The sequence below is a fragment of the Microcaecilia unicolor genome, chromosome 1 (assembly GCF_901765095.1).
Source record: "Microcaecilia unicolor chromosome 1, aMicUni1.1, whole genome shotgun sequence".
In the NCBI taxonomy this organism is placed as follows: Eukaryota; Metazoa; Chordata; class Amphibia; order Gymnophiona; family Siphonopidae; genus Microcaecilia; species Microcaecilia unicolor.
Window position 1 is genome coordinate 435,115,213 of NC_044031.1, and position 27,436 is coordinate 435,142,648.

Here is a 27,436-nt window from a genome sequence, read left to right on the forward strand (position 1 = left end):
CTTACCTCCAACTCTAACTTAATTAAGGTTTATGGACTTTTCATTCAGGAATCTGTTCAAACTTTTAGTTTGTAAAGCCAGATATGCTAGCTGTTTTTTTTTTTTTACCACATCCTCTGGCAACAAATGTCAGCACCTGTCTGCTGAGTGAAAGAACTATGTTCTTCTCTTTTACACATAGACATAAGTGTTGCCATACTGGGACATACCGAAGGTCCATCAAGCCCACTATCCTGTTTCCAACAGTGCCCATTCCAGGTCACAAGTACCTGGCAGGTTCCCAAAACAGTACAATACATTTTATGCTGTTTATCTCAGAAATAAGCAGTGAATTTTCCTAAGTCCATTTTAATAATGGAAGATATCCAAACCTACTAGTTTGTAACTTCATGGCAAGTCTTCTACCTCCTCATAGTCAACCAGTAAACAGCAGCACTTTTGCTGTCTGCTATGTTAAACCTGGATATTCAATTACAGGCCATTTCCAGTAACTGGCACTGACTATCCAGTTTCATTTTCGACCACAACAACCAGTTAATCCGATATTCAGCACTAACCGGTTAAGTGCTTAGCGGTTAAAGATAAGCCTATTATTTATGCAACATATTTTAACCACTAAACATAGCTAGTGCAGTGCTGAATATCCACACCTAACCATCTATGCTGCACGATAACCAGTTATCTCCTGCTGAATAGTCGCGGTTAGGCGCTAAAATGCTATTTAAGCGGCCAGGAGCTGTTCCTGGCTGGTTAAATAGCTTTGAAGATCAGGGCCCTAGTCTTTTGAAATTGTAAACAATTTGTGTTTACCCATTCTATTCTGTTCAGGATTTTATAGACCATATGTCACATCAGCCGGCTCTACTAAAGAGTCTTTAGCCTTTTACTCATATAAAAGCTATTCCATCCCCTTTACTATTTTGGTCCCCCTTCATGTATTTTTTTTCTAATTCTGCTATATCTTTTTTCTCGTAATGGGTTGAAGAGTACTTAAAATTAGTCAATATATTAAATCTACTTTATTTAAAGACCAATTCCTATTAATGTATAAAATACTTCATATAAAGACAATTCAATAATTATATTTGAATTCACTTTAATCACAATTATATGTTATAAAATTATAATGGTGCTCAGTGCATCCCCACGAATGCCTGTCGGGATTCTATGGATTTATAATGAAAATTATTGCACTGTGGAGGCGTAGATATAAATTCTTTCAAAACACTTTCACCTTCTGGCAAATAATAGGGGCCCTGTATACTAAGGTGCACTTGTGTTTTTAGCATGTAGATGTCCACAGGAATATTACTGGCACCGACATGGTTTGCACGCACTTCTTAGCAAACGCTAAAAATGCCAACGAGCCTCTAGTATAGGCTTAGTAAACAGGGCCCTAAGTGTTTTGAAAGAAGTTATATCTATGCCCCCATAGTGCAATGATTTTCATCATAAACCCACAGAATCCCAGCAGCATTTGTGGGGATGTACCAAGTACCATTATGATTTTATAACATAAGTATTGAATTGTCTTTAAAAATTTGCTCAAGATTTTCTTAAGGGACTTGTTAAATGATTTCTGTAAATCTAGATTCAGTATAGGGCTTATTTTTGATACAAAGAAAGGGACCAAAAAGAGGAACAAAGAAATTTGGACATTTTTCTTGCAAAAACATCCAAACCACTATTTTTGAAACACATTTTAAAGATGTTCTTCTACGCAGTTCATCAGAAGTGTGTCAAAATCACAGAGGGCATGCTAGGGGTAGGATCTGGGAGTTCCCCCAACTTGGACGTTGTTTTGCCTGGAACAAAGCAAAACGTCCAGGGCTACAAGTTGGAAGTTTTGGTCTGGACCTGTTTCAATCACGACTAAGTCACAAGAAGTTGTCCTAAATGACCAGATGACCACTGGAGGGATTAAGGCATGACCCCCCTCCCCCTTACTCCCTGTGAAAAACAGTGTGTTTTAAGCCTGTAAAATGTATTGGATATTTTCCTGCATTGATTATGTTCTGAAGTGTACTTCTCCTATTTGGCCAGCAGGTGGTGATTCTTTGTTGCAAAGCTGTTACAGAAGCCCTTTTACTAAGCTACATAGGTGCCTACGCATGCCCAACACGCGTCAATTTTACTGCCCGGCTACCGCGTGGCCCTTGTGGTAATTTTGTTTGACGCGCATAGGCCATTACCGCACGGTTACTGCGTAAGACCTTACCGCTAGGTCAATGGCTGGTGGTAAGGACTCAGCCCCAAAATGGACACGCGGCAATTTTCATTTTGCCACACGTCCATTTTCAGCAAAAATTTAAAAAGGCATTTACAGGTGCGCTGAAAAATGATACTGCGCATGCCCAAAACAAGCACTACCGCAGGCCATTTTTCAGCGCACCTTTGGAAAAGGGCCCCAAGTGTTTTTTCTTTAGTTTGACACAAAAAGGAAGCAGTATATATTTGAAATCTTGTTGACTGGGCTCCGATTGGACCAGAAGCTTATCTCATTTGTACTTTACTGGTTTTGAGTTCAGACTTAGGCTTAAAGAAGAGAGAGAGACAGATCTCTTTGCTGAGGCGCAGTGAATTATAGGTCCTAATCTTCCCAGGTACTTTCTAGGAAGTATGCAAATGTTTAGTTAGTTTTATAAATTTATCCATATTTCAGTTACCTGTTATTGTTTGCTAATTGCACTATTTTGTTCCACTGTTCAATTTTTTTTTAAGACAATAAACAATATTTAGTTTATGGTCTTTCTGTCTGGACTGATAAAGAATCCTGGTGGTTTGTGTGTTGGGTCTGTGAGTGCTTTCTGGGAACTGTGGGACCACTGGGAATGTAGCTCTAGTGACCTAGAAATCACTGGGGATAATTTGAGAGCGGGAGACTCGCAGTTGTGACCCAGTCAGTGGGAGGAGGGTGCTAGTGTAGAGCACGAGTGGCAGGTGCAGGTGGACCTCAGCTGTGCTGGGGACAGACCCTCTAAATGGCTGTGGCGTAACCCCAGGTGGGTGGCTAGTCGTTTCATGACACTCCCCCAGTGGTCACGGACCCCCTCCCACCTCCCAAAGATGTGAGAGAAAGCGAAGATACTTACCTGTAGCAGGTATTCTTCGAGGACAGCAGGCTGATAATCCTCAGAAGTGGGTCTGCGATCCGCGCCGGCCCAGGAACCAGCATTTCAAATAGCAAAAAGTTTGCTAGAGCCTACTAAACGCGCCACGCGTCCGACTGCACATGTGCCAAGTGTCTTCCCGCCCGCCGCGTGGCCACGCTCCTCAGTTCAGTGAAGAGTAAAAAAAAATAAATAAATAAAGATAGAGGAGACAACGTCAAGGGAAGGTGGGCGGGTTTTTGAGGATTATCAGCCTGCTGTCCTTGGAGAATATCTGCTACAGGTATCTTTGCTTTCTCTGAGGACAAGCAGGCTGAATAATCTTCACAAGTGGGATATCCCTAGCATCCAGGCTCACTCAAAACAAGAAATGTTGCTCAATTGGGCATCGCAACAGCGAGAACATAACATAGATTAACCTGAAACTATATACAAACTTGCTGAAAGTGCAGCCTGAACAGAACAAAACAGGGCTAGAGGGGTGGAGTTGGATTCTATACCCCAGATTCTTCCGCACCGCCTGCCCAAACCGACTGTCGTATCGGGTATCCTGTTCAAGGCAGTAACGAGATGTGAATGTGTGGACTGAAGACCACGTCGCAGCATTGCAAATCTCTTCCACGCAGCCATGGCTCTAACATTATGAGCCGCGACATGGCCCTCCAGAGTCAATCCAGCTTGGGCATAAGCGAAGAAAATGCAATCAGCTAGCCAATTGGAGATTGTGCATTTTCCCCGATGGTGACTCCCCTCCTGTTGGGATCAAAAGAAACAAACAAATGGGCGGACTTGCCTGAAGGGCTTCGTCCACTCCATACAAGATGTACAAGCTGCTTTCGCCAGGGTGGTTCAGATGGAACTCAGACACCACCTTTGGCAGGAACTTAGGGTGCATGCGGAGAACTACTCTGTTGTGATGAAACTAAGTATAAGGTGCATCCACTACTCAGGCCTGAAGCTCACTGACCCTACAAACTGAAGTTACAGCCACCAAAAAAACGACCTTCCAGGTCAAGTACTTCAGATGGCAGGAATTCAGTGGCTCAAAAGGAGCTTTCATCAGCTGGGAGAGAATGACGTTGAGATCCCATGACACCGGTGGAGGTTTGACAAGAGCAAACTTCTCATGAAGCGAACTGAAGGCTGTCCAGAGATAGGCTTACCACCTACACGTTTATGATAAGCACTAATTGCACTGAGGTGAACCCTTACGGAGTTGGTCTTGAGACCTGACTCTGATAAGTGTAGAAGGTATTCAAGCAGAGTCTGTGTAGGACAACAAAGGGGATCTATGGCCTTACTGTCACACCAGACGGCAAACCTCCTCCATTTTAAAGAATAACTCCTCTTAATGGAAACTTTCCTGGAAGCCAGCAAGACTTGGGAGACACCTTCCAAAAGACCTAAGGAAGCAAATTCTAGGCTCTCAACATCCAGGCCATGAGAGCGAGAGACTGGAGTTTGGGATGTAGAAGCGACCCCTCGTTCTGAGTTATGAGGGTTGGAAAACACTCCAATCACCACGGTTCCTCGGAGGACAACTCCAGAAGAAGAGGGAACCAGATCTGATGCGGCCAGTACAGTGCAATCAGTATCATGGTTCCGGGGTCTTGCTTGAATTTCAGCAAAAGTCTTCCCCGCAAGAGGTATGGGAGGATGCGCATATCAGAGGCCTGTTCCTCAATGTAGGAGAAAGGCATCTGATGCTAGGCTTGTCATGGGCCTGAAGTCTGGAACAGAACTGAGGGACTTTGTCATTGATCTGAGTGCCCCACGTTCAGAAGATCTTGCGGACTACGCCCATGTTCAGTGACCACTCGTGAGGTTGCATTATCCTGCTCAGTCTGTTGGCCAGATAAGTGGCTTGGAGAAACATGCCGTGATGGTGTGCCCAAAGCAACATCTGGACGGCTTCCTGACACAGAGGGCAAGATTCGGTGCCCCCTGCTTGTTGGTGTAGTACATGGCAACCTGATTGTCTGTCTGAATTAAGATGACTTGGTTGAACAGTCGAGCTCTGAAAGCCTTTACAGTGTTCCAGACCGTTCTCAATTCCAGGAGGTTGATCTGCAGACCTTTTTCCTGAAAAGACCAGACTCCCTGAGTGTGAAGCCCATCTACATGAGCTCCCCACCCCAGAAAAGATGCATCCGTCGTCAGCAATTTCTGTGGCTGAGGAACTTGGAACGGTCACCCAATTGGATTGAATCGTCCACCACGGAAGAGAATTCCGAAAGCTGGTGGACAGTTGGACTACATCTTCTAGATCCCTCGCAGCTTGAAACCACTGGGAAGCAAGGGTCCATTGAGCTGATCTCATGTGTAGACGTGCAATGGGAGTTACATGAACTGTAGAGGACATGTGCCCCAGAAGTCTCAACATCTGCCGAGCCGTGATCTGCTGGGACGCTCGAACCATGGACACCAGGGACAGAAGGTTGTCCGCCCTTGCATCGGGAAGATAAGCTCGAGCTGTCTTGAGTGTTCAAACAGGGCTCCAATGAATTCCAATTTTTGGACTGGGGTGAGATGGGACTTGGGATAATTTATGACGAACCCCAGTAGCTCTAGCACCCGAATAGTCGTGCACATGGACTCCAGAGCACCCTCCTCCTAGGTGCTCTTCACCAGCCAATCGTCGAGATAAGGAAACACATGCACTCCCAGTCTGTGTAGTGACGCTGCGACTACAGCTAGGCATTTGGTAAACACTCTGGGTGCAGACGCCAGGCCAAAAGGCAGTACATGGTACTGAAAATGCTGTGTTCCTAGCTGAAATCGAAGATACTTCCTGTGAGCTGGGAGTATCGAGATGCGGGTGTAAGCACCCTTTAAGTCCAGAGAGCATAGCCAATCATTTTCCTGAATCATGGGAAGAAGGTTGCCCAGGGAAACCATCCTGAACTTTTCTCGAACTAGAAATTTGTTCAGGGCCCTTAGGTCTAGGATGTGACGCATCCTTCCTGTATTCTTTTGCACAAGGATGTACCTGGTATAGAATCCTACCATTCTTCCCCTGGTGGAACGGGTTCGACCGCTTGGGCCTGTAGAAGGGTGGAGAGTTCCTCTGCAAGTACCTGTTTGTGCTGGCAACTGTAAGAATGAGCTCCCGGTGGACAATTTGGAAGTTTGGATTCCAGAATGAGGGTGTATCCTGGCCGGACTATTTGAAGAACCCACCGATCGGAGGTTATGAGAGGCCACCTTTGGTGAAAAAATATCAACCTCCCCCTGACTGGCAAGTCATCCGGCATGGACACTTTTTCTGAGGCTATGCTGAACTGGAGCCTGTCAAAAGCCCGTCCCTTGCTTTTGCTGGGGAGCCGCAGAGGCCTTAGGTGCACGCTGTTGACGAGAATGAGCGCGCTGGGGCTGAGCCTGGACAGGCTGGCGAGAAGCAGGAGTGTACCTTCACCTAGCATAGGAATAGGGAGCACTCCTCCTCCCTCCAAAAAACCTCCTAGATGAGGAGATAGTAGCAGAAGATGTCCGTCGGGAGAGAGAATCCATAGCACCATTGTGCTTTTTGAGCTGGTCAACCAGATCCTCTACTTTGTCACCAAAAAGGTTATCCTCCCGGCAAGAAACATCTGCCATCCGCTTCTGGACCAAATGATCCAGGTCAGACACACGCAGGCATGAGAGTCTGCGCATCACTATACCTTGGACAGCGATTCTGGCTGTTACATCAAAAGTGTCGAACGTACCCCTGGCCAGGAATTTTCGACACGCCTTCTGCTGCCTGACCACCTGGCGAAAAGGCTCGGCCTACTCCGGAGAGAGCGCATCAACCAAGCTAGACAGTTGCCTCACCAAGTTCCGCAAGTGGATGCTTGTGAAGAGCTGGTATGTCTTAATTTTGGCAGTGAGCATAGCGGCTTGATACGCCTTCCTCCCAAAAGAGTCTAAGGTTCTAGATTCTCTGCCTGGGAGCAACTAGGCATAGTCCCTAGTACTCTTGGCTCTTTTGAGAGCGGAGTCCACCACCATGGAATTGTGAGGTAGCTGAGACCTCATCAATCCAGGCTCCCCGAGGATCCGATATTGGGATTCAGTTCTTTTCGGATCACGGGGTTAGACAGAGGGAATGACCAGTTTCGCATAAGGACTTCCTTCAGTACATTATGCAAAGGAGCCGTTGCAGCTTCTCTAGGTGGAGAAGGATAATCCAGGAACTCGAGCATCTCAGCCCTGGGCTCATCCTCAACCTCCATAGGGAAGGGAATAGCTGCAGCCATTTCCCGGACAAAGGAGGTAAAGGATAGACTCTCCGGTGGAGACCATCTCCTTTCTGGTGGAGGGGAAGGTTCAGAAGGAATCCCATAGGACTCATCAGAAGAAAAGTACCTGGGATCCTCCTCTTCCTCCCACGAGCGCTCATCTTCAGTATCGGACAAGACATCTCTCAGAGCAGTCAGAAACTGAGCCTGTCTCGACGCCGAGAAACGACATCCTCGATGGCGGTGCCAAGAAGTCGACGCCCACCTGGACTCCAGTGAAGCTTCCTTCACCAACGTCGAAGGAGAGTGGACCTGGGTGGCAGCCGACACCGAGGTTGGAGACCTCACCACAGGCGAAGGGCCAGAGACCGCTGTAGCCGATGGTACGGAAGGCGCAAGCACCCCCAACACCGAAGCAGACTGGTGCAGTAACCCTTCCAGAAGCTCTGGAAGCAGGGCCCTGATGCTCTCGTCGAGAGCCGCTGTCAGACAAGGCTGTGGGGTCGGTTTAGGAGCCGGTGGCAGAATCTGTCGAGGCTCGGGAGCAGGCACCGGGCTGCTAGACCGACTCATTGGCACCTCTGGAATAGAGGGGGAGCAATCCTCTCGGCGCCGACGCTTTCGGGTGCCGAATCCCTTGACGCCCTGGAGCTCCCGGCACCATGTGTCAAAGGAGAACGATGACAGTGCTTCTTCGCCTTTGCTCGACGCCCGTCATCCAGACTCCTCGGTACCGATGAGGAAGACGTGGCATCCTCACGTCTCCTCGGGGCCGGGTCCGACGAAGGTCTGTCCCGGGGGGGGGGGGGGGGGGGGGGGGGGGGGCCTGCATAACAGGAGGCCTCGAGACAAGTGGAGACCCACTCGATGCCTCACCACTCCCAGCATGAGTTGGTCGTTCCACAGCCATTACCTTCGCTCCCGACATCGATGCATCCCTCAATGTCAATGTCGACACTGTCGACCTTAATATCAATGTCAAAGGGCCGGACTGAGCCCCAAAAAGCTTCTCTCGTTGGGCCTCTCGAGACGCTTGGGTGCGTTTCTTCATATGAAGACCCAGATTACAAGCGGCTGGGTTGCGGTCGGGCCCAAGGCACTGGATACACCAAGCGTGGGTATCGGTACCCAAGACAGTCCGGTTGCACCGAGTATAACGTTTGAAGCCGCTGGGTGTCTTCGATGACATGGAAGAAAAAACAGCTTCAGTGAAATCAAAAGACGCGATTGTGCCTGTTAAAAGAAAAAAGGGCACAAAAAGAAGGGAGCAACTCGACCAAGCGGCCTAAGCCGGCCGTGTTGAAAAACAAAGGAAACTTAAAAAGGGGCAAAAAAGTAAAGAAAACTACGGGAGTTTTTTTTAAACTGTAAATTCTACTAACAAAAAAGAAAGAAAGAAGAGAAAAAGACAACGGCAGAAAACTCTTACCCGGGCCTGCGAGGAGCAGGGAAAAACTCAACCGCACCTCACTGCGGAGAAAAAAATAACTAAGTGGGAACGCTCACGCAACGGGAGGGAAGACCGCCACGCGTGCACGGTGCGCTTGCGTCAGAAGACTCTGGCAAGATTTAATATTTTGCTTGCAAAATTGCCGGTTCCCGGGCTGACGCAGACGTCGACCCACATGTGAGAGCAAGCCAACCTGCTTGTCTTCGGAGAATTTGGGTTTCTACCAGGTATTTGTGACCTGGATTGGCCACTGTTGGAAACAGGATACTAGGCTAGATTGACCATTGGTCTGAAATGGCCATTTTCCAAATAAAAAGAAGTTTTTCAGGTTCGAAAATGGCACATTTGCTGCTTGATTTTTGGATGTTTTCAGCAAAAGGTCCAAAGTTGAATTTAGATATATCAAAAATGCCTCTCTATATCAACTGGCTAACCCATATCCACATTTATTCACACTTTCAAAAGAAATAATTATAATAGCATCCGGTATTTTGTTTCTGTCTTTATCCACTAATAGTAGAGTGGATGCCCATGCAACTGAACTAGTCTGCTAAGACTCAAGGAAAGCATATTAGGTAAAATTTCTCTGTTTCTACATAAACAGATACACAATCCTGGAGTTTGAAATCAGATTTAATTTATTAATACTGAATCAGAATACATCATCAAATTGTTCATATTAACTCATCTGGTGTCTGCTGCAAATTTCAGACACTATTTGTTCACACATCCTTCCATTTGTCTACGGTTCACAACCTGCCTCTGAATTAAGGGTTAGTTAGTTGGTCATAAGTTTAAAATGTACTCAAGATTAAGGTGTTTTATCCTCTGTATTTCTTTAAAAGTCCTTGGAATATAGGACTAGATATCAAGGCTATGAAATGCAGAAAAAAAGCCTATATAAACAGATAATCCTTTAGGCCTGAATGTAAAACACATTTTTAAAGGTACATTTTTTCTGTCTTTTAGTGAGTTTGTACAATTCAACCTTGACAGCACTGAAAAATGCCATCTATTTATCCATCATTTTGATACTATATGTATAGTGGCAGTGTGCATTTTCCTCAACTTTCCCACTGATGTGCCTTAAGTATATCAGAAGGCAAGAAGGGAATTCTCTCTCTGACCATATATACTCTGACCTCTCTGTTGAGGTGAATAACTGAGAATGCTAATTGTGGTGTTTTCATTAAATGGAAATGCCAGCAATTCATTTCACATAAACAAGGAAACTCACTGGACCACTGTAGTTTACACTTGATGATAATTTAAATAGGATTTTTAAAAAGAAAGAGGACCAGGCACACAGAAAAAGTAGCAAAAAAGTGTTTATAAACAACAAATTAGGTAAATGAAAGTTCTTAGGAACTGAAGCATGATTTGGTTAATTAAGTAACAAAAATATTTATTAGTGTGTCTGTTCTTTTTCCTTTTTTGGAAAATATTGTTCTGCGGAATGCAGAATAGGTGTGTCAGCATTTCCATCAAAAAATGTATTTATTTATGAAGTACTTTAGATTTATTTTTTAGCCATGCCATCACAGGGAAAAGTATTGAGTTGCCTTCTAGCTATTACTATGCATGTTACTGAACTGTTGATATCTGCTAGCATTCTGTGGCATCGCAGGACTCACTTTAGGGCAGGAATGAGGATTAATTTCAAAGGAGACTTATTTACCGAAACCTCAAGTGCTTTCATTTTCCCAGAAGGCATATCATCTTCACTCATCCTTTTTTTTCCTGAAGGAAAATTTCTCTTGGGTCTCCTGTATTTTTTCTGTTATTAGATCTTTTGTTTCTTCCATTTTCCCACTGAACTTGTCCCTGGTTTCTTCCATTTTCTCTGTAATCCGCTCTTTAGTTTCTTCCATTCTGTCCTGTAAGTAATCCTTCATTGGGGGTGGAGTGGACAAATAGCCATATTTTCGGAGATATTTAACACTGATAGATGTTCCTCCTAAAGTTACAGTATATCTCGCAGGTGTCGCAATCTGTAAGAATGAAAACACAAAAAGAAAACTGTTAAAATTTTATAAGATCCATATTCACTTGTTTACTGGCAGCTACATAGCAATGTACATAAATACATAAGTAATGCCACACTGGGAAAAGACCAAGGGTCCATCGAGCCCAGCATCCTGTCCACGACAGCGCCCAATCCAGGCCAAGGGCACCTGGCAAGCTTCCCAAACGTACAAACATTCTATACATGTTATTTCTGGAATTGTGGATTTTTCCCAAGTCCATTTAGTAGCGGTTTATGGACTTGTCCTTTAGGAAACCGTCTAACCCCTTTTTAAAAACTCTGCCAAGCTAACTGCCTTCACCACGTTCTCCGGCAACGAATTCCAGAGTTTAATTATGTGTTGGGTGAAGAAAACTTTTCTCCGATTTGTTTTAAATTTACTACACTGTAGTTTCATTGCATGCCCCCTAGTCCTAGTATTTTTGGAAAGCGTGAAGAGATGCTTCACATCCACCTGTTCCACTCCACTCATTTTATATACCTCTATCATGTCTCCCCTCAGCCGTCTCTTCTCCAAGTTGAAAAGCCCTAGCCTCTAAGCTCTCTTCCAGTTGCAAACATCTTCCTCTTGCCTCGCTTTATTCTGTTGACATGCTTATAGTCAACGGTGATTTAAACATCACAGCTAGTTTTACAACTTCAGATGTCAAATATTCAATATCATTTTGTCAAAAAACAAAATTTAATCCCATGATATATAGCTGAAAATTTTCAAAGTAACAAAAATAAAACGGAAGATAAAGACAAGACCCATTTAATCTGCACAATTTTCTGACATGCTGTAATACAACAGACCCTACTCTGATCACCAGCTGTACCCTTAAGAATCTGATGTTTCCATATTTTCTTGAATTCTGATACACATTTTCTCTCTATTATTTATTTACAAGCCGTAAAGCCCGCTACAACGTGCTCCATTTGTGTAGTATGTAATGAAATAGTCAAACAGTCACGCTGTTCTATGTTTTATTAATTATTGAGCCGTTAAGCCCATTAAAATGGGCAAGTTTTATTTTTTACAGAAATGTAATGTACAAATTGATGTTGGTGGGCCAGGTTTGGTTCTTTGGAGGGTGTGGGGTGTGTGTATCACAGTGAGAGAGAGTGTGTATGTGTGAAAGTGTTTTTTGTTATGTGAAGGTTGAGGTTGTGTGCGAGTGTGTGTGTGTGTGATCCAGTTTGTGTGTGTGTGTTTGAAAATGTTAGGGTGAGGTGGTGTGGGGGTGTCTTGTTTGGTGTAGTTGTAGGGGGTGGCAGTGTGCTTGGTTGGGGTTACGTTGTGAGATGGTGGTTGGGGGGGGGGGGGGGGGGGGGGGGTACTGGGGGAAGGGGGGTGTTGTTGTGCCGGGTTGGCTAGTTTGTAGGGTGTGGCGTGTGTGTCACAGTGAGAGTGTGTGTGTGTGAAATTTATTTTTTTGAGATTGTGTGTATGTGTCAGTTTGAGAGGGGGGCAGGGGTGGTGAAGTGGTAGGGGTTGTGTGTGTGTGTGTGGGGGGGGGTTTGGTGTGGGGTTCAGAGGTGTGCTGTATCAGTATGACATTGACAGAGGGATGGCGGGGCTTGCAAACTGGAAGCCTGCATGAGTGTGTGTGTGTGTCACAGAGACAGATCATGTGTATACGTGTAAGTGGGGGGGGGGGGGGGGGGGGTAACTGGGACTGTGTGTGTGTCAGAATGACAGGGGGGGGGGGGGGGTTGTGCTGCATCAGTGTGTGTGTATGTGAGACAGTGTATGTGTGAGAGTGCCGGGGGGGGGGGGGGGGGGGGGCGGGATTGGCAAAGTTGGAGAGATTGTGTGTATGTGTGAGAATGAGGGGGGTGGAAGTGGTAGGGGTTGAGAGGTGTGCTTTATCAGTGTGACATTGACAGAGGGATAGCGGGGCTGGCAAACTGGAAGCCTGCATGTGTGTGTGTCACAGAGACAGCCCTAATGGGCAGAGCCTGCATGGGGGGGGGGGGGGGGGGAGTAACTGGAAGTGTGGGAGCGAGTGTGTGTGTGTGTCAGAATGACAGAGGCGGGGGGGCTGCAAAGTCATAGAGGGGGTTTCCTTGCCTCTGTGGGGGGGGGGGGGGGGGGTGAGGTTAGCAGACAGAGCTAATGTGTATCAGCGAGTGAAAGTTTGAGTCTCTTTGCCTCACCGCTATGCAGGAGCTTTCCTGTCTCCCTTGCCCTCCCCCGATGTCCTGAAATCCTCTTTTGTCACGCTCCCTCCTTCTTCTGTGCCGGGTCCTCCTAAACAGACATGTCAGCGTGTAAGGTTTCTGTGTTAAAGCGTTGCATCGTTCTGCTGCGCTTTAAGACGGAGGCAAGAGACGCTGTCATGTCAGTGAATGCTGTCCAACACGGAGGGAGGAATGAGCGGCGGAGATGATGGTTACTGGACACGGGGGTAGGGCAACTGATTTTGTCCTTCATGGAGGGTTGCGGGTTGTTGGATGTCGTTTGTGAAGGTGCCTGTAGAGTTTTGCGGGTCCGGGTGGGTGGAGTTTGTTTGTGAGGGGGGCGGTATCGTTTGGTGAGTCCGGCTGGGTGAAGTTTGTGAGGGGGGGGGGGGGGGGAATATGGTGTCCATCACAGAGGGAGGAGTGAGCGGCGGCGGTGGCAATAGTTTATGGTCACGGGAGTAGGGAATGGATTTTGTCCTTCACGGAGGCTTTGCTGGTTTTTGGAGGGTTTTTTGAGGGAGGCTGGAGTGTTTGGTGGGTCCGGGTGGGTGGAGTTTGTGAGGAGGGGCGGGAGTATGGTGTCCATCACAGAGGGAGGAGTGAGCGGCGGCTACAGTTTGTAGGAGTGTTTATGCTTGTTGGCGCTGTTACAGCCTGAAATCATGTCTGAAGAGTTGTGTGACGTGCCGCACAAGCGCAGAACAGCATGCACGGCACGTCGGTTACAGCCTGTAATCATGTCTGAAGCGTTGTGTGACGTGTCGGCACGTCGGTCACTCATCATTTATATAGTAGGATATTTTGCTCACACTTTTTTTTTAGTAGTAGCTCAAGGTGAGTTACATTCAGGTATACTGGGTATATGTCTCTGTCCCAGGAGGGCTCACAATCTAAGTTTGTACCTGAGGCAATGGAAGGTTAAGTGACTTGCCCAAGATCATCAGAAGCAGCAGTGGGATTTGAACCAGCCACCTGTGGATGTCAAGACCAGTGCTCTAAACCACTAGGCCACTTCTCCCCTGAGAGGCTGTTCAAATCTTTTGGTAAAGGAAAGATTTATCATTTTATCCTTAAATGTACATTTATATCAAGGAAGGGAGTGGGATGAATAACTCCATTACATTAGGTATTTAAATACAGCACTTTAAATTATTCTTTAGGTAAACTCTGAAGAAGAGCTGAAAACTCAATGAACCGAGGTCTCCAAATGAAATGCAAGCTCTCTCTATAGTTGAAGTAGAGAATTGACACAGTATTTTCTAGATAAATAACCAGACTAGCATAAAAACAACAGTAAGTTTCTACTTGTAGATACGGAATTTGTAATTCTTGATCAGTTTGGGTTCCAAATAGCATGAAGGAATAATCTCTGAATGTTGAATTGCACCCTTGCAGCCTGAAGTAACCAGTGGCTTATCTGATGCAGCGTCAAGCTAGGCATGAAGTAGGAAGACTAGTGAACAGCCACATGAGAGCATTCCCTTCTTCTTCCAGGGAGTCTAGAAGTAGACAGAGGTGTTGCCCTACAGCTAAATCTCAAAATTCAATGGAAAGTTATTGCAACTAGTCAGGCTGGAGAACAGCCAGACAGTCACCAAGTACAGAACGCAGTCTAGGTTCACCCATATTACCTGATCAAGACTGCTTCTGTGGAAGGTCACAATGTTCCCCATATACTACTCTGAAGCTTTTGCGCAGAGCTGCTGACATAGAGGCATATTTTCAAAGCACTTAGCCTCCCAAAGTTCCATAGAAACCTATGGAACTTAGCCTCCCAAAGTGCTTTGAAAATAAGCCTAATAGTAATCTTGAACTGATTGCATATTTACATCCTCTCCAAGAAATAACTGCCTTGATAAGCTTTAGGGACCAAAATGCAAGCCAATTCAGAGGCGGGTAAAATCATCACTACATGGACACAGAACTAGGATTGAGACTTTCATACTACAAAAAAAAAAAAAATCATCTTGCTACCATGTACTGTTTATTAGTTTCCTAAATGCCAGACTGAGAACCTTTCACTGCATGGATTCCATTGGTAGGTTCCTCACTGATCTGGGAAGGACTCAAGGAGCCAACCTGTAACCCAAGCAAAATGAAGCAAGGATCAAAGCAAAAAACACTTAGGTGCTGCCAAGATGGTCGCCTAAAAGCCAAAGGACTACCTAGGCTAAGTAATAGAGAGCCCAATTCTGTGGCTCTGCAAATGAAAACAGATAATGAAAGGCTGAAGACTGGGCTCTTAAGGGTCTTTTGCTACAGGAACCTTTTGGAATACTGTCACAGGTACCCTTGCATGCCTCGCTAATGAAGCAAGACACCAGAGAGATGAATGCTCCAGAACAGCCTGCCTTCTTTCCAAAAGCAAGAACAGAAAAAGAAAAACTGTCAATTATGAGACACTTCAAAAAGAAGAGCTAGATGTTGTCAAACAAATCTTGCTTACAACAGGATAGTCTCTTCATAAAGAGAATGTGACAAGAAGAAACATCACCACATGCAGAAAGCTTGCAGTCTGGATTCCGAAGAGAGTAATAAAGAGAAGTAGCCAATGAATTAGTTCTCTCATCAGAAACAATGAAGGTGAGGAGAACAGCTATTGAGGAAGACACTGAGCAAAGGAACAACAGATTCTGAATGTTAAAAGGTAGATACTCGGAAGGCTCTCCCCAAGTACGTCCGGGTTTTGTTCCCACTCCTTCCCAGACAAGTGGGAAAGTGGAAACAGCCTGTAGGAATGGCTCTCTGCCCCATTACAGAAATGAAGCTTTAGAAGCCCCATGGAAGGGAGCCGGTAAGGCATAGGACTCACAGGAGAGGCACAGAATGCTAGGTTGGACAGAGACCTTCTGGATAACAAAGAAGGATCTAATAGGAAACTTCAGGATAAAAGAAGGAAGTCTGCTTTAAGAAGAGGATGAGACAGGCCAGAAAGACAGCAATCAGGCTGCAATGAAGTATAACTAAAACATCTGCACAACTACTTACTGCCGATGACAAGATGAAGACAAAACAAGCGTTTAAGCTTTGAAGAAGGAATAGTTGAACACTGACAGGTCTTGAATAGGCCTCAACTTGAACAAGAACTTTCTTTTACATAGCATCTTTTTTATGGAATTATCTTCCACGTCATAGTCATATGGAGAAAAAGTTTTTAAAATTTAAAAATTCTATTAATTCTTGTGTAGAAAGGCCTTCATTGTGGACTTTGGCGTTGACAGCACAGTGCACTAGCACCTCAGTGGAATGTTATCTTCTTTCAACGATGACTGAGAGGATTTCGAATAACTTCTGTGTACGTGTGTCTAGGTATTTCCTATCAATATGACTGAGTTCCTAAAAATTATTTTTTAAATTTAAATTTATATTTATTGTATATGTTTGTAAACTGCTTTGGTCTTGAGCTTGCATTTTCATTTGGAGTATAAGGTAAAATTATGTATAATCATACCTGATAATTTTCTTTCCATTAATCATAGCTGATCAATCCATAGACTGGTGGGTTGTGTCCATCTACCAGCAGGTGGAGATAGAGAGCAAACTTTTGCCTCCCTATATGTGGTCATGTGCTGCCGGAAACTCCTCAGTATGTCGATATCAAAGCTCCATCCGCAGGACTCAGCACTTAGAGAATTACACCCACGAAGGGACACTCTGCCCAGCTCACCACCGCCGAAACGGGGGAGGGGAATTAACCCAGCTCATCCCCACACAAGTGGGGGAGGGGAATCCGTCCAGCTCATCCCCGCGGAGCGGGGGAGGGACACCACACCCGCCGATGCGGGGGGATCTGGCTTATCCTGCAACCGCAACCGCGGGAGGAGCTGACTGACCCTAACACCGCCGAAGCGGGAGGGGTACAAAACTGCCCTACAGCCGCACGAAGCGGGAGGGAGTGCCGGCAGAATTTATGTCTCAATCCAGCCCCGTAAAACGGAGGGGAGAGGAAGGCAGCAGCTCACTGTAACACAAACTCGTCTCAACTCTTGAAGAATCCAAGTGAAAGAACTTGAACACGAAGTCTTTCTGAAATAACTGAAGACTAAACTTGAACCTGAAATGCAACCAGAATAAAAACAGAACAGATATCTGGGAGGGGCTATGGATTGATCAGCTATGATTAATGGAAAGAAAATTATCAGGTATGATTATACATAATTTTACCTTCCATATCATCAAGCTGATCAATCCATAGACTGGTGGGATGTACCGAAGCAGTACTCACCCAGGGTGGGACATTGAAATCCCTGACCTCAACACTGAAGCTCCAAACCGGGCCTCCGCCCGTGCAGCCACAGTCAAACGGTAATGCTTGGAGAATGTATGAGCCGAAGCCCAAGTTGCCGCCTTGCATATCTCTTCCAAGGAGACGGATCCGGCCTCTGCCATCGAGGCCGCCTGAGCTCTCGTGGAGCGAGCCTTCAGCTGGATAGGCGGCACCTTCCCCGCGGCCACATAAGCCGCTGCAATGGCTTCCTTGACCCATCTTGCCACTGTAGGCTTAGCAGCCTGCAGACCCTTACGAGGACCTGCAAACAGGACAAACAGATGATCCGATTTCCGGAAATCATTGGTCACTTCCAAGTATCTGAAGATGACTCGTCTCACATCCAGATATTTAAGAGCAGAGTACTCCTCTGGGTAGTCCTCCCTACGAAAGGAAGGGAGACAGAGCTGCTGATTCACATGGAAGCGAGAAACAATCTTGGGCAGGAAGGAAGGCACTGTGCGAATAGTCACTCCTGCCTCAGTGAACTGCAGAAAAGGCTCTCGACATGAGAGCGCCTGGAGCTCGGAAACTCTTCTGGCTGAAGTGATAGCCACCAAAAAGACTGCTTTCAACGTCAGGTCTTTCAGAGATGCCCTCGACAAGGGTTCAAAAGGCGGCTTCTGCAATGCTCTTAGCACCAGGTTGAGATTCCACGCAGGCACCACTGAGTGCAGAGGAGGGCGCAGGTGATTAACTCCCTTGAGAAAGCGCACCACATCTGGCTGCGAAGCCAGGGAAGCACCCTTCAGGCGGCCCCTGAAGCAAGCCGGAGCCGCTACCTGGACTTTAAGGGAACTGAGCGACAGGCCTTTCTCCAGACCTTCTTGCAGGAACGCCAACACTGAAGAAATTGGAGCAGTGAAGGGAGAAAGAGAGCCTGCTTCACACCATGCTGCAAAGATACGCCAAACCCTGGCGTAAGCAGTAGAAGTAGAGCGTTTCCTCGCTCTCAGCATAGTGGCGATGACCTTGTCTGAGAAGCCCTTCTTCCTCAGACGCTGCCGCTCAATAGCCAGGCCGTAAGACCAAAGGGAGAGGGATCCTCCATCACCACGGGACCCTGATGTAACCGGCCCTGCTCCACTGACAGCCGCAGAGGATGGTCGACTGAGAGCCTGATCAAGTCCGCATACCAGGGACGTCTGGGCCAATCCGGACCCACCAGGATTACCCTGCCGGGATGCTTTGCCACCCGGTCTAGCACCCTGCCCAACATGGGCCAGGGCGGGAACACATAGAGGAGCTCTTGTGTCGGCCACTGTTGGAGAAGAGCATCTACTCCCAGGGATCGAGGGTCCCGTCCTCTGCTGAAAAAGCGCGGCACTTGGCAATTGGCCGATGACGCCATCAGATCTAGGCTCGGCTGGCCCCAGCGCTTCGTGATGTCCAAGAACGCCTGAGCAGATAGTTGCCACTCTCCGGGCTCCAAGGTATGGCGACTGAGAAAGTCCGCCTTGACATTCATGACTCCGGCAATGTGGGCCGCTGAAAGCTGCTCCAGGTTCGCTTCCGCCCACTGGCAAAGACTCATAGCCTCCTTGGCTAGAGGGGCGCTCTTGGTACCTCCCTGGCGGTTGATATAAGCCACAGCCGTGGCATTGTCCGACAGGACCCGTACAGGCTACAACACCAGTACCGGGATGAACTCCAATAACACCAACCGAATGGCTCTGAGTTCCAGGAGGTTGATAGACCACTTGCCTCTGCAGGAGACTAGAACCCCTGCGCTGTCCTTACCAAGCAGAGGGCTCCCCAGCCCATCAAAGAGGCGTCTGTCGTGACGACAATCCACTCCGGGGTCACCAGAGGCAATCCTGCAGACAACTTGTCTGTCTGCGTCCACCAGCTCAGCGCCTTGCGCACTGCTGGGTCCACGGGAAGGCGCACAGCATAATCCTCCGACATCGGAGTCCAGCGCAGCAGCAGAGATAGCTGTAGTGGTCTCATATGAGCCCTGGCCCAGGGCACTACTTCCATCGTGGCCGTCATAGAGCCCAACAGCTGCACGTAGTCCCAAGCCCGAATAGGAGAGGCTACTAGGAACTAGTCCACCTGAGCCTGAAGCTTGACAATCCGATTGTCTGGCAGGAACACTCTGCCCACTTGGGTGTCGAATCGAACTCCCAGATACTCCAGGGACTGAGTCGGGCGCAGCTGGCTCTTCTTCCAGTTGATGATCCATCCCAGGGAGCTCACAAGAGCAACTACCCGGTCCATAGCTTTGCCGCACTCTGCATAAGAGGGGGCTCGGATCAACCAGTCGTCCAGATAAGGATGGACTTGTACTCCTTCCTTTAGCAGGAAGGCCGCTATGACCCCCATTACTTTGGAAAAGGTCCGCGGAGCAGTAGCCAACCCGAAAGGGAGGGCTCTGAACTGGAAGTGTCGTCTCAGGACTGAAAACGCAGAAAGCGTTGGAGAGGAGGCCAGATGGGAATATGCAGGTACGCTTCCTTGATGTCCAAGGAAGCCAAGAACTCTCCTGCCTTCACTGCCGCTATAACAGAGCGGAGAGTCTCCATGCGAAAGTGCCTCACTTTCAAGGCCCGAATGACCCCTTTGAGGTCGAGGATAGGCCGGACAGAACCTCCTTTCTTTGGAACCACAAAGTAAATGGAGTAACGTCCCTTGCCAATCTGATTTTTTGGCACCGGAACGACCGCACCCAGGCGGATCAGGTTGTCCAAGGTCTGCTGCACTGCCACAGCTTGACCGGAGACTTGCAGGGAGAGAGTACAAACCCGTCTCTTAAGGGTTGGCAGAACTCTAGCTTGTAGCCGTCTCTGATGACTTCCAGCACCCACGCGTCTGAAGTTATAGTGGTCCACTCGCCCAGAAACGAGGACAGCCGTCCTCCAATCTGCACTGGGGCGTGGACCAAGGCCCCGTCATTGGGTACGAGACCCTGGGGGAGGACCGGAGGGAGCACCTCCGGGACGGCGGTCTCTGCGAAAGGAATGCTGCTTGGGGGAGAAATTCCTCTTGAAGGAAGAGGGGGCAGAGGAACCCGACTTGCCCGGGCGGTACCGACGGGCTTCCAGCAACCGTCCTCTGGAGGTACCGGGACGAGTACTAGCCCGAGCCCTGACCTCTGGTAATTTCTTGCCCTTAGACGTGCCGAGATCGGTTTTGTCCAGCTCGACCCCAAAGAGCAGCTTGCCTTTAAAAGGCAATCTAGCCAGGCGGGATTTAGAGGCGTGGTCAGCAGACCAATGTTTCAGCCAAAGCCACCGCCGCGCAGAGACTGTCTGAGCCATGCCTTTAGCTGAGGCTCTCAAGACATCATACAGCAAGTCTGCCAAATAGGCTAAGCCCGATTCCAGGGCCGGCCAATCAGCCCTCAAGGAAAGATCCGAGGGGGAAGCCCGCTGCACCATAGTCAGGCACGCCCTGGCCACATAGGAGCCGCAAACTGAGGCCTGCAAACTTAAAGCAGCTGCCTCAAAGGACGACCTTAAGGCCGCCTCCAATCTTCTGTCTTGGGCGTCCTTTAGGGCCGTGCCACCTTCCACCGGCAACGCCGTTTTCTTAGTCACCGCAGTGATTAAAGAATCCACGGTAGGCCACAGATAGGCCTCACGTTCACTCACAGCCAAAGGATAGAGGCGGGACATAGCCCTAGCCACTTTAAGGCTCGTTTCCGGGACATCCCATTGAGCCGCAATTAAGGTGTGCATGGCATCATGCACGTGGAAGGATCTAGGCGGGCGCTTCGTCCCCAGCATAATGGCAGAGCCAACAGGGGCTGAGGGAGAGACGTCCTCCGGAGAGGAAATCTTCAAAGTGTCCATGGCCTGTAAAAACAGGTTGGGCAAATCCTCTGGGCTAAAAAGCCGCGCTGCAGAGGGGTCATCCGCTCCATCCGAGCGAGGATCTATCTCCTCCAAGGAATCCGCAAAGGACCGTTGGGAGACCTCAGACACGCTGCCCTCATCTACATCGGAGGAGACAAAGTCCTCCAAGGCCTGGAAATCAACCCGAGGGCGTTTACCTCTGGGAACCTCAACCTCTTTATCAGAAGAGGGAGCAGGGGCAGCGTTTTGCATGAGGAAAGCCTGATGCAGCAGCAAAACAAACTCGGGGGAGAAACCCCCCAGACTGTGCACTTCCGCAGCCTGGGCAACAGCCCTAGACGCACTCTCAACCGGCGCTCGCAATAGCGGGGGAGAGACATGCTGCGCATCCAAAATGGCGTCCGGCGCGAAACTCCGCGAAGGAGCCGCGCGGGAAGAACGGCGCTTAACTTTAGCCGCTTGTGCCGTCGCCCAAATTAAGGGCGTTCATGGCATTAATGTCTCCAACCTCAAGGGCGGCCCACGAAGAAGCCGTCCGAGCCGCGTGGCCGGCCAAGATGGCGGAGGCGAGGAGCGGGGGATGGGCGTTTATGGCGGGAAAAAACCGCCACGCCGGAGGAACGACCGGGACATTCATCGGTCACTAAACTGTCACCCATCAAGGGCGAATCAGGTTGTAAAACCCCCGCATCCCCTCTAGAAGCGCTCCAGCGATCCGGGGAGCGACCCTTTGCGCCCTCGCCCTCCGACGCCATATGCCACGAGGAGAAGAATCGGGGAACCCCCTGCCCGCTATAAAAAGGTAAAATTACCTGCTTGCCGCTCCGAGCTGTAACGAACTGGTGTCCCAGTGAGTAGCTGCAATGAACGTTTAAAGAAACGTCGAATTAATCGCCTTTAAAGACGTTTAAAAATTTTTTTTTTTTTTTTTTTTTTAAACGGAGCCAGCGGGAGGGGGGAGAAAAGGAGGGACCTGGCACCACCAGGTTTGCACTTGCTCAAAAGAGCCCTCAACCCCAGGCCTCAACAAAACCTAAGGATTAGGCTTGGAGGCCTAGCCAGAGCTGCTGCTGTGTGTGACCACCACCTGCTGAGATAGAGAACATACTGGGGAGTTTCCGGCAGCACATGACCACATATAGGGAGGCAAAAGTTTGCTCTCTATCTCCACCTGCTGGTAGATGGACACAACCCACCAGTCTATGGATTGATCAGCTTGATGATATGGAATAAGTTTGGGAGGAAGATTATGGTCCTGCTAGCCATACCCCACTAAACTTCAGCATTGAATCTCTGACTGGCAGAAAATTCCATTCAAACCAAACAGTACATCCTGTAAGACCAGATGAAACTCCTTGAAAACAGTTTGAAAAGGAATTGTAACAGAGGATCAGGAAGTTTTGGGACTCCAAAGAACTCAGAGACCACCTGTAAAAATGCTGATGCTAAGAGATTTCTAGTCAACGGAAAATATCAATCGCATTCAGAAAAAGCTATGTCCCTAAGCTCTGTGGAAAGCGGTGGAAGAAGGAAGGCTTTAGGGTCATCCGCAGGCACTCTCTCTGAATCGCTGCCACTGCCATTTTGAGGACAGAAGTTAAATTAAGGCAGACGGGGGGGGGGGGGGGGGGGGGGGGGGGGAGGGAGAATCCAGACCAGGAATGCTAGGGAAGAGAGGGAGAGTTGGCCACAGGGAGGAATGGAGGAAAGGAGAGGGAGATGCTGCAAAAGTGCGTGTGTGTGTGTGTGTGGGGGGGGGGGGGGGGGTAGAGGAGCGAGAAATGCTGCAAATGAGGGGGTAGAGGAGCGTGAAGATGGTGCAGGGGTGGGGGAGCAGGAAGAGAGGGAAAGATGCTGCCTGGGGCAGTGAAGGGCAAGACAGTGAGAAATATTGGACATGGCAGTGGAAGGGACAGAGGGAGAGATGCTGCATGGGGTGGTGGTGGTTGGGGGGGGGGGGGAAGAGAGAGAGAGAGAGAGGGAGAGAGAGGGAGGGAGGGAGAGAGAGAGAGATGCACAGGAGGGGGAGTGCAGAAAGAGATATGAGGATACCGGTCTCGGAAATGGTATTTCAAGCGGACGAGTCGGAGAAACTTACTGACTTCATGGTAAACCTGGAGGACGTAATGGGGCAGTTCAGCAAACTGAAGAGTAGCAAATCTCCTGGACTGGATGGTATTCATCCTAGAGTACTGATAGAACTGAAAAATGAGCTTGCGGAGCTACTGTTAGTGATATGCAATTTATCCTTAAAATCGGGCGTGGTACCGGAAGATTGGAGGGTGGCCAATGTAACGCCGATTTTTAAAAAAGGTTTCAGGGGAGATCCGGGAAATTACAGACCAGTGAGTGAAGACAGTGCCGGGGAAAATGGTAGAGGCTATTATCAAAAACAAAATTACAGAGCACATCCAAGGACATGGATTACTGAGACCAAGTCAGCACGGCTTTTGTGTGGGGAACTCTTGCCTGACCAATTTACTTCAATTCTTTGAAGGAGTATACAAACAAGTGGACAAAGGGGAGCCGGTTGATATTGTGTATCTGGATTTTCAAAAGGCGTTTGACAAGGTACCTCATGAAAGGTTACAGAGGAAATTGGAGGGTCATGGAATAGGAGGAAATGTCCTATTGTGGATTAAAAACTGGTTGAAGGATAGGAAACAGATGACTACTTCCGTCGCGGCCCTTTGTCATGGTGGTTATCTTTTCTCTCACACCCCTCGCCTTGCCGGCCGCGGCGGTGGATTTCTGCTCTCTCCCTCTTGCAAATTCCAACCTCTTCTTCCACCCCAGTCTCACTATTTTTTTGTCCTTTGAAGTCCACTCTATCCGCCTCTTCACTCCTTTGCCTCTCTGTCTAGCAGTCATTTATCGCTCCCCTGGTAATTCTCTTCCATCCTTTCTCACTGACTTTGACGCCTGGCTCTCCTTCTTTCTTAACCCCTCATCCCCCTCCATTATCCTTGGGGACTTTAACATCCTCGCTGATGATCCATCCGACTCCTATGCCTCCCAATTCCTTGCCCTAACGTCCTCATTCAATCTTCAACTGTGCTCCTCGACACCCACTCACAAAAATGGTCACGGTCTCGACTTTATCCTCTCCTCTGCTTTCCCTCCAGCTTCTATTCCTCTGATCTCCCCCTATCTGACCCTCACCTACTAACCTTCAATCTTAAGCACCCTCCTCCCAGTCCCACCCAATCTCATCCCCCACCTCTAGGAACCTTCAAGCTATCGACCCCTCTACTCTATCCTCTTGTATCTATAACCTTCTCTCTACCACCACCTCATCTAAGTCTGTGAATGAAGCTACTTCTTCCTACGATACTATTCTCTCCTCTGCTCTGGACACTCTTGCCCCTCTCATGCCCCGTCCTACTAGACGTACCAAACCCCAGCCTTGGCTAACCTCTAGAATCCGTTACTTTCGCTCCTGCGCCTGACCAGCAGAACATTCTTGGCTTAAATCCCGTACCCTTGCCGACTTCACCCATTTCAAATTCATGCTGCACTTCTTCCAATCTGTCCTTTCACTTGCCAAACAGGATTACTTCACCCATTTGACTAATTCCCTCGGTTCTAACCCTCGACTTCCTTTCGCCACACTGAACTCTCTTCTCAAAGTACCTCTGTCTCCTATTCCCCCTTCTCTCTCTCCGCAGACTCTAGCTGATTACTTCCATGATAACATCCATAAAATTAACCTTGAATTTTCATCCAAACCCTCCCCACCTTTCTCCCTTAATCCACACACCCTACTCTCCCTTCCTCTCCTTCTTTCTCCTCCTTCTCAGAAGTGTCTACTGAAGAAACTGCCCTTCTTCTTTCTTCCTCTAAATGTACTACCTGTTCCTCTGATCGCATCCCCACTTACCTACTTAACACTATCTCTCCTACTATCATCACTATCATCTGTCGCATCCTTAATCTTTCACTCCACTGCAACTGTTCCTACGACCTTCAAACATGCTATGGTCACTCCCACTCCTTAAAAAAACCCTCACTTGACCCTATCTGTCCCTCCAACTATCGCCCCATCTCCCTTTCCTCTCCAAATTACTTGAACACGCCGTTCACCGCCGTTGTCTTGACTTTCTTGCTTCTCAACCTATACTTGACCCACTTCAATCCGGATTTCACCCTCTTCACTCTACTGAAACTGCACTTACTAAAGTCTCTAATGATCTGCTTCTGGCTAAACCCAGAGGCCTCTATTCCATCCTCATCCTTCTTGACATTTCTGCTGCTTTCGACACCGTTGACCACACATTACTCCTTGATACGCTGTCCTCGTTTGGATTCCAGGGCCCTGTTCTTTCCTGGTTCTCTTCCTACCTCTCACTCCGTACTTTCAGTGTTCACTCTGGTGGATCCTCTTCAACTTCCCTCCCACTTTCAGTAGGTGTGCCTCAGGGTTCTGTCCTTGGACCACTCCTTTTCTCCATCTATACCTCTTCCCTTGGTGCCCTGATCTCATCCCATGGTTTTCATTACCATCTTTACGCTGATGACTCTCAGATCTACATCTCCACCCCTGAAATCTCAACCTTAATCCAAAACAAAATCTCTGCCTGGATGTCTCAACGCCATCTCAAATTAAACATGGCTAAAACTGAACATCTCATTTTTCCCCCTAAACCCTCCTCTCCTCTTCCCCCATTCTCTTTCTGTTAATGGCTCTCATATCCTCCCTGTCTCCTCGGCTCGTAACCTTGGAGTCATCTTCGACTCTTCTCTCTCCTTCTCTGCTCATATTCAACAAATCGCCAAAACCTGTTGCTTCTTTATCTTCAACATTAGCAAAATTCACCCCTTCCTTTCTGAACACGTCACCAAAACCTTTATTCACATCCTTGTTACTTCTTGCTTGGACTATTGCTATTTACTTCTCACTGGTCTTCCACTCAATCATCTTTCTCCTCTCCAATCTGTCCAGAATTCTGCAGCTCGTCTTATTTTCCACCAGAATCGCTATGCCCACACTAGCCCACTTCTCAAGTCTCTTCACTGGCTTCCTGTCCGCTTCCGTATACAGTTCAAACTTCTGTTACTGACCTTTAAATGCATCCACTCTATGACCCCTCGTTACCTCTCCTCTCTCCCTACATTCCTCCCCATGAACTCTGCTCTCTGAGCAAGTATCTCTTGTCGTCCCCCCCTTCCCCTCCACCGCTAACTCCAGACTTCGTTCCTTCTATCTTGCTGCACCTTATGCCTGGAACCGTCTTCCTGAGCCCATACGTCTAGCTCCATCTCTACCTGTTTCTAAATCTAAGCTGAAGGCTCACCTTTTCACTGCTGCCTTTGGCTCCTAGCCGCTACTCTTTTGCCCTCCTCCTCCCCTATTCCTCTTCACCCTGTAATTCCCTTGCCCGTAATGTCTTGTCTGTCTGTTTTACCTAGATTGTAAACTCTTTGAGCAGGGACTGTCTCTCTATGTCAAATGTTCAGCACTGCGTGCATTTGGTAGCGCTATATAAATGCTATTAGTAGTAGTAGTAAAAGACAGTGGGGTTAAATGGGCAGTATTCACAATGGAGAAGGGTAGTTAGTGGGGTTCCTCAGGGGTCTGTGCTAGGACCGCTGCTTTTTAATATATTTATAAATGATTTAGAGATTCGAGTAACTAGCGAGGTAATTAAATTTGCTGATGACACAAAGTTATTCAAAGTCGTTAACTCGCAACAGGATTGTGAAAAATTACAGAAGGACCTTACGAGACTGGGCGGCTAAATGGCAGATGACGTTTAATGTGAGCAAGTGCAAGGTGATGCATGTGGGAAAAAAGAACCAGAATTATAGCTACGTCATGCAAGGTTCCACGTTAGGAGTTATGGACCAAGAAAGGGATCTGGGTGTCGTCGTCGATAATACACTGAAACCTTCTGCTCAGTGTGCTGCTGCGGCTAGGAAAGCGAATAGAATGTTGGGTATTATTAGGAAAGGTATGGAAAATAGGTGTGAGGATGTTATAATGCTGTTGTATCGCTCCATGGTGCGACCGCACCTTGAGTATTGTATTCAATTCTGGTCGCCGCATCTCAAGAAAGATATAGTAGAAAAGGTGCAGCGAAGGGCGACTAAAATGATAGCGGGGATGGGACGACTTCCCTATGAAGAAAGACTAAGGAGGCTAGGGCTTTTCAGCTTGGAGAAGAGATGGCTGAGGGGAGACATGATAGAGGTATATAAAATAATGAGTGGAGTGGAACAGGTGGATGTGAAGCGTCTGTTCACGCTTTCCAAAAATACTAGGACTAGGGGGCATGCGATGAGACTACAGTGTAGTAAATTTAAAACAAATAGGAGAAAATATTTCTTCACCCAACGCATAATTAAACTCTGGAATTCGTTGCCGGAGAACATGGTGAAGGCGGTTAGCTTGGCAGAGTTT

The 27,436-nt window shown here is 47.8% G+C and overlaps 1 protein-coding gene across 1 annotated transcript in view; it reads right to left on the bottom strand.

The window, feature by feature from the left end:
* Positions 1 to 9,395: 9,395 nt before the first annotated feature.
* FAM210A (family with sequence similarity 210 member A) overlaps positions 9,396 to 27,436 on the bottom strand; it is a 53,786-nt gene continuing 35,745 nt past the window's right edge. Inside the window, exon 4 of the mRNA XM_030212577.1 lies at positions 9,396 to 10,771. Within this exon, the coding sequence (XP_030068437.1) occupies positions 10,502 to 10,771 (270 nt within the window). The 3' untranslated portion in view covers positions 9,396 to 10,501. The remainder of the gene's footprint in view (positions 10,772 to 27,436) is intronic.